This window comes from Bos grunniens, chromosome 5, assembly GCF_055505025.1.
Source record: "Bos grunniens cultivar Pamir isolate PY7600 chromosome 5, Bosgru_T2T1.0, whole genome shotgun sequence".
Lineage (NCBI taxonomy): Eukaryota > Metazoa > Chordata > Mammalia > Artiodactyla > Bovidae > Bos > Bos grunniens.
This window is the reverse complement of record NC_141169.1, coordinates 28,271,745-28,281,061: the sequence shown is the minus strand read 5'-3', so window position 1 is coordinate 28,281,061 and position 9,317 is coordinate 28,271,745. Positions and strand designations below refer to the sequence as shown.

Here is a 9,317-nt window from a genome sequence, read left to right as displayed (position 1 = left end):
ATGACTGGGATCATGAAAGATGGACCTTGGAACACCAAGTCAGTGTCAGGTATGAACACTGCCTATGCACTTGCTGACTGGTCCTGAGACTATCCTAGAAGAGAACGGCCTGGGGTAAAAACAAGGAGATCTGGACTATGTCACAGTAGTGTCTTGGGGAAGAAAGATCAAAGAAAGTTTTGTAGTCTGCCATTAGAAATAAAAGCTGGACTCAGAGTGGACTCTGCACCTCAGTCCAATAGAGGCTGCAGGTCCCCTGACCCATTGCACCAGATTTTGTGTTCTGTCTTCATTCTCGTTGCTCACTCCCAGGCCATTAGGGCAACAGTCGGAGACATTGCCATTCACAAGATCACATGTCTTTGCATCGCAGCAGCATTTATTGAAACACAGAATGAGACAACCCAGAAGGCACGGCACCCACAGACAGTCATAATAAGAGGGAGACCCAGAAAGTGGCCTCCCCTTCTCCAGCCCACCTGCTCTGGATTGGACAGATTCCCCCTGCGCCGGCAGGGGGCGATCTGGAGCAACCATGGCGTTTTCTTTGAAATCTGTTAAGGTGTATTGAATAGCAAGACCTGTCCAAAGTCAAAAGAATTCCCCCCACTAGAGGCCTCTCATCTGGGACGTCACAGGAGGAGTTTGGCTGGAACAGGTTAACCCAGAAGAAGGCAATCAGTTAGAGAGACAAGCAAAATACAAACTCAAATGACCAAGGGGCAATTCCTGCAGAGAACTTCCCAGCCAGGACAAGGGATCTGCTGGAGTGGGGGCGGCTTCCTCTCTGATTCTAAGGTTGAGGGAGACCTGACTGGATGGTTCGGCTTATTCCTTGTGCCAGAGGAAGACTGAGTTTTCATGATGCCCAGCTGCCCTGGGTGATTGGGAGGGTCCCAGAGAGCTTGGTGAATAACACAAATTGGCCGCGGGAATTTAGCATTCAAATCGGAGTTGAGTGAAAGGGCTGGGAATGACTCTAACTGAAGCCTGTTGGAGAACCAGGAAAACAACTCCCTAAAAGGAGAAGGTGGTGCGGAGAGCGGCGGAGGGTCCTTCCCTTGTAGGAACACATGGAAGATTCTGGAAGCAAGCACACAATTTTTTTTTTTTTCCCATTCACACACCCTTCCGTGCTGGGGGGATGCAGGCGGGGCCTCTGACTCTACGCAAAACGGACAGACCGGCTGCTCCCGCAGCTGAAGCTGGAGGCACGGGGCTGACAGGGGACGCAGGAGTCGGGCGCCAGCACTGTGATGCTGCCCCCGGTGGCCACGGGGCCCGAGGCGATCTGGCGGCCTGCGGTGGTGCTATACGTGAGGCCCCCACAGGTGACTCCACCGCGTGAGCTGCTGACACCTGTGGGAAGAGAGGGGACAGGGAGGGCTGAATGGACCGCAGTGATGTCACCAACCCCAGGACAGGCCCCCAAGGGCTTCTGCATGCATGAGCGTCCTCCTCCCCGATGAGTTTAGTGGTTCATAACTCAGATCCTGTTCTCAGCACCTCAGCCTTCTAGGGCACCCAGGCGAGAAGGAAGCAAGTACCCCCAGATTCAGTGGCAAAGCTGAAGTGAAGTGAAGTCGCTCAGTCGTGTACGACTCTTTGTGACCCCATGGGCTCTAGCCTGCCAGGCTCCTCTGTCCATGGGATTTTCCAGGCAAGGGGGTACTGGAGTGGGTTGTCATTTCCTTCTCCAGGGGGGTCTTCCCAACCCAGGGATTGAACCCGGGTCTCCCGCATTGGAGGCAGACGCTTTGCCATCTGAGCCACCAGGGCAGCCCAGGGGCGAAGAGGCTGCATTCTTATTTCCCGGGCATGCAGTTCACACATTCACCAGTGGAGGGCGCCCAAAGATGCCTTTGCTTAGTGCCTCCAGGGAGAAGGTAAGGGGGTGGTGGCGGGGCGTAGCGGGGGAGGGAGCAGGGGGCATGAAAGGCCCCCTCCCAGGTCTGGAACTTTCCAGGTCCTTTAGGTTAGGCTGTCCGGCTCAAATCTGCCCATCAATAAAGCCAGTTTTCTAGGGGGGTTTCAAGCAGGTACTTACAGACATTCACAGAGCCCACTCCTTCGCACAGCCTACAGGAAAGAAAAGTCTAATTAATTCCAAGCACTGAGCTGGATTCCTTGAGGCAGCTTCCTTGAAGCTTAGGCACAGAGAGGGCCCTGCTGTGTACAGATCCAATTCCCCAGAGGCAGGAAGTGCTCCCTAGAGTTTGCCTTAAATGCTCACACTCCTTTAACTATTCACTGACCACAGAGACAAGGCCTTCTGCTTTTCAGCAGAGGTGAGTGAAGCTATGAAATCCACGTGCTGCTTCCAATCGGAATGACTTGGCCCACCCTGGATAGTGCCGATCAGGCTTACAGAAAGCATGTGAAAGGGCCTGGTACCAATGAAGAGCTATAGCATAGACTGCATCGACCTTATAATGTACCTGCTTCCAGGGCAGGCCAAGCGGCAGCCTCCTGTAGGAAGCTACTGGAAGAGAGTGGATTTCAGAGCCACAAGTCTTGCATGAGGGTCCTGGCTCTTCTGCTTATTAACTGTGTAGCCCCGAAAAGGTCGCTGAACGCTGGGCCTTATTTCCTTATCTTTGGATGGGAAAAACAATACCTGGTTTGTGAGGATTAAAATGAGCACGGAGCACAGGCCTAATAAAGCGTTCATAAATTATTATTTCTATTGAAGCCTGAGCTGTACTAGCAGTGGGCAAAGATGCAGTTCCCACTTGGGTTCAGGGAAGTTCACCCCCAGAGGACCAGGGCCGCCTCCTTCTAGACTCCCAAGGTTTCCTCAGCCTCACCTCTGCTCCTCGCCCTCCAGCAGGCGCCTGTAGGTGGCGATCTCGATGTCAAGGCCCAACTTGGAGTTCATCACCTCCTGGTACTCCTTGAGCAGGCAGGCCATGTCCTGCTTGGCCTTCTGAAGGGCTTCCTCCAACCCAGCCAGCTTGCAGCGGGCATCATTAAGGGCTGCCTCACCCTGCTGCTCAGCCTCAGCCACTGCGGCCTCCAGCTTTGTCCGCTGTGGGGAAAGAGATGTGAGGATGGGAAGGTGCAGCTAGGCTCATCTGAGCCAAGGGAGCTGGGGCAAGGATCCCAGAGAAAAGTTAGGTTAACCTCCTATGAGCAGGTAGTTAATGGGACTATGAACACAAGGGAGGTGATGGACACTTTTCATCATTTCTTCTTGATGGTGCTTCAGGGTGGCCAGAAGGGGGATATCAGTGATCTGGCTCATCTCAGCTCCTGTGCTGTGTGAAGTGCCAGGGCCCCAGCCCCCTCTCTGGGCCCCTGCTTCCTCACGGGCACACTCTGAGGCCTGATTAGGGCTAGACCTTTGTTCTTCTGCGGGCAAAGGGCCTGGTGCTACAGTTTTCCTGTGCTGGGTATTCAAGCCCTCCCAGAACCCATACCTGGCACTTGGCATTTTCAATCTCAGCTGTCAGCCTCTGGATAATGCGGTTCAGCTCGTTGATCTCCTCCTTGGTGCGGCGTAGGGTCTCCCCATGCCGGATCACCGTGGCCTTCATCTCCTCACACTGGGAGGAAGCAGACAGGCTCCTGAGGCTCAGAATGGGACAGCTCATCCACTCAGGACAACTTGGATAATTGTGCAGGTTGCACAGTATTCAGCCTGTGCAACTATACATGGCCACCTTGCTCTGACACCCAAATTGAGATCTGTCTCTTTCTCGACATCCCTAAAGATCAAAGTCCCCAGGCAGAAGAAGCCTTTTCTAATCCACACTTCATATCCTTTCCAGTGCCATGTTCAGGAGGCAGGTGTTCTGGACCACTCACCTTGTTGCGGTACCAGGACTCAGCCTCAGCCCGGCTGCGACTGGCAATGTCATCGTACTGAGCCTTGATCTCGGCGACAACACAGTCCATGTTCAGGTCTCGGCTGTTGTCCATCTTCACAATGACCGAGGTGTCTGAGATGTGGGCGTTGAGGATCTGGATCTCCTGGGGTGGGTGCCAAAAGCCAATGCATTTGGTTCTGGTGTCTGGTCTGGGTCACATGCTCTACCCCTGGGGGCTGTCCACTCCCTGGGGGACCCACTGGCCATGCATGATTCATGACTCCCACTCGCCTTTGTTCACACACAGGTACATCATCAGTGAAGCTGGAAGGGGCTCTAGAGATCAGCTGGGGACAGACTTAACAAATGGGGAAACTGAATCCCAGTGTATGAAAAAGGCCTGACTCAACGTCATTCAGCAGGGAAGCTTGGGTATGAATGCCAGGACTAGTGATCTGTCCAGGAATTAAGACCCCTCTCTCACTGGAAACCCACCCTACCCACCCCCTGCACTCTCCACCCCACGTATACACTTTCATATCCATGTAGAGACCTATACGCACTCAGACCAGCCACAGGCACACACACGGCAACACCCAGAGACCACAAGCACAGAGAAGCCCAAGCACACACGTGCTCCACAGTCCTCGGTGCTCACGTGCACGTGTCTGTGACAGCCTCACAGTACGCCCACTTGCATGTGTGTGCGTGTTCCTTACATGCTGTCATCCCTCAGGGGGTGAATGTGCACACAGTCTCCACTCTGGGTCCCCTCACCTTCCCTCCCCTCTTCCAGGCTGGTTGGCAGGGGCCCCCTCACCTCGTCATAGAGGCGCTTCAGGAAATTAGACTCCTCCACCAGGGCCTCCACGTTGGCCTCCAGGTCTGACTTTCGCAGGTAGGCACAGTCCACATCCTGGTGGTGGGGTGGAGAGGAGGGGGCGAGCGTGTGGGAGGAGGCCCCGGGAAGGTGCTCTGGGTGGGTGTGGCGACCCGTCCCCCTGGAGGTTGTGCGCACAGAGGTGCCGCTCCCTCCCTCCCGGAGCCCAGCCCCTTTACCTTCTTTAGAACCACGAACTCATTCTCCGCTGTGGCCCTCAAAGCCACCTCCTCTTCATACCTGCATGTGAGAGAGTCAGAGGCTGGAGCTGAGGAGTCAGGGTTTGGCAGCCATCCTGGGCAAGCTCTTCTGGGAGTCAAATGGGGTGAACTCTGCAAACGTCATCCCGTTCTCTCCCCATTCTATTTGTGCATTGTTTGTGGGCTAGCCCTGTCCCAGCCTGGCTCATTCCACCTGAGTCCTGCTGCCTCTGGGATGAGATCAGAGAATGCACATTCCATGCCCAGGTCTACAATCATCTTTCCATCCATCCTAGATCCAAAGAGAGCTGGTGCCACGGGCAGAGAGGATGTGGAGCCTGGGTCAGGAAGGGGAGCAGGAGGAGCAAGAAAGCCATGGAACCCCACTGGGCTTCCTTACTCCTCTGAAACCATCTCTAAGACCCATGGGCCTCCAAGGAGTTGAGGTGGAGCCAAAGAATCTGAAGAAACCTAGGCTCCTACTGCCCATACTCTTGGGTAGCGGGCAGCCCCTCTTGGCAGACAGGCAGGAATCTTAATGAAGCTGCTTCAAGAGGGTTGTGGGCAGAGCCTTCCCCCTTAACCCTGTTACCACAGGTGGTGCCACACTCACTTCTTCTTGTAGCCCTCCAGCACCTCCTGCACGTGGTTGAGCTCTGAGGCCAGCCTCCCGCCGTCGGCCTCCACATGCTCAGCCTCCCGCCTCAGCGTCTCGATGTAGCCATTGAACAGGGGCTCCAGGTTGCTCTCGCAGCAGCGCTGGTTCTGGTAGAACTGCCACTTGGTCTCCAGCAGCTTGTTCTGCTGCTCCAGGAAGCGCACCTGCCGCCCAGAGTGGGAGAAAGAGACTCAGGAGGAGCCCTGGGAGGTGTCTGGTTCCCCAGAGTTCTCTTTTCTCCTGCCCTGGTGCCCGCTGAACAGCCGGGGCCAGGCGGGGGTTGAGCCCTGGAATCCCTGCGACTCAGGGGGCCTTGCTCCCAGCCCCCCAGGGAGGCACTGTGGGTGGGAGTGACCCGGGCTTGAGGCCAAAGGTCAGATTCACATCCCAGGTCTGCCACTGTAATGGCAGCTGTCTCACCTCTGGGTGCTTGGTTTTCTCATTCCAAAACAGAGATGATAATAGTACCTTCCTTAAAGTTGTAAAGATTGAACAAGTTGCTACATGTAAAGTGTTTAGAAGAGTTTCTGACACACAGGAAGTGCTCAACCAATTTAACTATGACTTTAATTACAAGTTCTTCATTTATTCATGTAAGCAACAAACATTTATTGAATACTTACTGTGTGGTCCCAGGGCTTGTGCTAAGATACACACACACACACACACACACACACACACACACACACCTTTATCTATGACTGCACCTACCAATCAATTTTATTCAATTCTCACAACCTTATGGGGGGAGATCTTATTTCCCCTATAGTACAGGAGGGGAACAGGAGACCCCAAGGTATGAAATGACTAACTTATCATCTCATAATTAGTCAGGAGTCAGGATCCTACGTTCCTTGAGCCTCCTTCACCTGCCTGTCACCATGATTTATCTAGTTCAGTTCAGTTGCTCAGTCATGAGAACCCTATGAACAGTCTGTCTAAGCAGCTCCCTAAGCTCTCAGCTTCAATTTGTTATTAAAAAAATAGAGATGGTAATATCTACTCCAGTGACTCATTTCAAGGATTAACTGAGATCACTAAAGAAAGTGATAATAAGAAGGTCCCCCTTACTGTCCTTCACCCCGGGTCCCAGACCTGAGTCTGGTCCTGTCTCCTCTGCTGGAGTAAGGCCCCATGACAGAGCCCACACGAAGGGAGGTGCAGCTGTGACCTTTGTGGGAGGCAGCCAGAGGGCAGCTGGGGATTTCTCACCCTCTGCACCGGTGGGTCTCTTCTCGCCAGTCTAGTGGCCTCCCCTCCTCCATTCCCAGCTCTGCACCCATGAAGCAGCCTGGCAAGCCTGGTTGGTTGCCTATCACATCTCCTCGCTCACTACTGTCCTTGGAAGAATGCTAACAGCTAACATTTATCACTTTCTATGTGCCGGCACTGATTGCACAGGAGCCCAGTTAATCTTCAAAGCAAACATATGAAGCCGGTTCTATCAAGGGGACAAGCAACAGGCCTGAAGATTCGCACTGTGAGCAGAGGCGGGGAGGTGGGGAGGTGGCAGGGCTCTGAGCAGAGCTCCAACTGCTTCCCAAGCTGCCCCACCACAGGCCTTCTTTTCTCCCCACTGCCCCTCTGCTCGTCCAGCACCCAGCGCCCAATGTTTCACGGCAGCTCGGATATTCCCATGTTGTCTTGTCTCTGGAAGTGCAAACCCTTTACAGCACAGACTCAATTTCTGGACCATGCTGGGCTGCGGGTATAGATACACTTTGCTGGAATTACACGAGAGAAATAAATCCTTCTGTGAAGATTGGCCTGCATTTCCCTCCGGTGGCTGGCAGCCATACGCTGGCTCCCCTGAAGACTGGGACCTTCCTGAGGGGAAGGCAGGGCCGGGGCCATCTCTGGACCATCCCAGGCCTCACTGACCTTGTCGATGAAGGCAGCGAACCTGCTGTTGAGGTTCTTGATCTGCTCCTTCTCCTCGTGCTTCACGCACTGCGCATTGGGGTCGATCTCCAAGTTGAGAGGCGTGAGGAGGCTCTCATTGACTGACACGGTGGTGATGCAGGGAGGGCTGAGGCCGCCCACGCCGCCGGAACGGTACCCGAAGCTGCGGCTGCAGGAGCCAGCACGGAAGCCACCCACCGCTATGCGGGGCCCACAGGAGCCCAGGGCCGAGACGCTGCGGCTGCCAAAGCCCGTCAGTCCCCGGTAGCAGGACACGCCTCGGTAAGGGGCGGCGGTGATGCAGCAGCGGCTGCCCGTTTTGGGGGCCACAGCCGAGCAGGAGCTGAAGGTCCTGGTGACGGAATATCCTGGACTGATCCTGTAGGAACGGCACGACATGGTGTGGGTCTGAGTGGATGGAGGTTTGAGCAAGGGAGTGTTGAGAGCGGCGGGTGCGCTACGTAGGATGCTTCTGGACCCTCTGATCCTCCTCGGTCCTTTTATTGGTGGAGAGAGCTGGGGTTGGCTACATGAAAGAAGTGAAAAGTCATTTTATGTTGTTTATTGGCTTGGGGAGTTTGCCAACAACTCTCCAAGGACTCGTCTTAAAGGTGAGCTCAGCAGTGACTCCCGGCCTCCGTAAAAGTATTGAAGATGTTATTAGGGACACTGTGCGTTTGCACTTTTCATCTTCAAAGCTCGTTTACATACATTAGGGTAATTAATTTTCCCGCAGTCTCCTTGTGAGATGGCCTCAACCCACACCTGGAGACGGGTTTGAACACAACAGTCTGGAATGGCTGAGTGTGGGGTAGGGACTGGGGCCACCATCTCCAGGAAGAAGCTCTAGGGCCCCAGGTTGGGGGAGACCACCAGAGATCATCACCTCTGTCCTCGGGGCTCCATACAGGATACATTCTCAGGTATATCGTTGTGTTTCAGGGGCAGATAGATCAAGAGAGCCCAAACCCACTCAAGCAGCATGGCTTGGAGGTGGTTCAGGTCCACAGAGGCTGTTTTGATCATGCTTCCTGCAGGGCAGAGGGTTGAGCCCATGGTCTCCTAGAACCTTCTGGATTCCAGCTTGAAAGGTTCTGTTCCAGGGCCTTCATTTCTCACCCACAAAACTACAAACCACTTACCTCTCAGTGGCCACAATAATGGCCTCTTGTGGATAATGGGGAGACTCCCTTTAGATACTTTCTCCCACTTGACTGAAAGGATGGGAGAACCCAGTTCCGGGAAAGCCTTGATGCTTCGAACTTACTCTGGACACTATCTCTTGGCTCTTTAAGAAGAAACAGGTCCTGTGAGTCCCAGTTCCTTCCAAGACCACCAGCCAGGGGAGGGGCTCACCCTGTTTGCCAGCCCTGGAATTGTCACTCCTGGAAGAACATTCAGAGACTGCTCTGCGCAGAGACGGGGGAGGAAGGCGGCTTTTCTTATTCGAGGACACTGTGATTTCTGGCTCCCACAGGTTCTGAACTCTTGGTTCTTTCCAAAGTCCCCTCTTTCCTATATGTCCTGGGGCCACTTATTAACATAATGATGGCTATTCTTTAATGCTCATTGAGTACAGACCTGGGGATGTCATCTGTACCCCCAGGGAGGCTCGCCAGGCCCCTGAGAGGTTAGGAACTTCAGGAAGAAGGGCAGAGGAACTTCCTCTGAGGGTGACAACTCCTCCAGGGAGCCTGCCAGAACCAAATGCTGTCCCTGTGCTGCTGTTCCTGGATCCTCCCTGGACACCCCACGTTCTATCCGGGGTCTGCTCTTGTCTTCACAGCCAGAGCCACTGCAGGTCTTTGCCCAGCACCAGGCTAGCTGGTTTCTATCTCCACATCCCACACCTGTCCTTCCGAGTAGGG

General features: G+C 54.2%; 1 protein-coding gene across 1 annotated transcript; it reads right to left on the bottom strand.

Annotated features, from left to right (window-relative positions):
• Window positions 1–361: 361 nt before the first annotated feature.
• On the bottom strand, window positions 362–7,923 carry LOC147371553 (keratin, type II microfibrillar, component 5). Its single transcript, XM_086403834.1, has 9 exons — window positions 7,429–7,923; window positions 5,503–5,711; window positions 4,869–4,929; window positions 4,630–4,725; window positions 3,808–3,972; window positions 3,420–3,545; window positions 2,808–3,028; window positions 2,048–2,079; window positions 362–1,359 (listed from the first exon to the last, which is right to left on the bottom strand). The coding sequence occupies exons 1-9, from the start codon at window positions 7,846–7,848 to the stop codon at window positions 1,166–1,168; spliced, it is 1,524 nt and encodes a 507-aa protein (XP_086259960.1). The 5' UTR covers window positions 7,849–7,923; the 3' UTR covers window positions 362–1,165.
• Window positions 7,924–9,317: the final 1,394 nt, after the last annotated feature.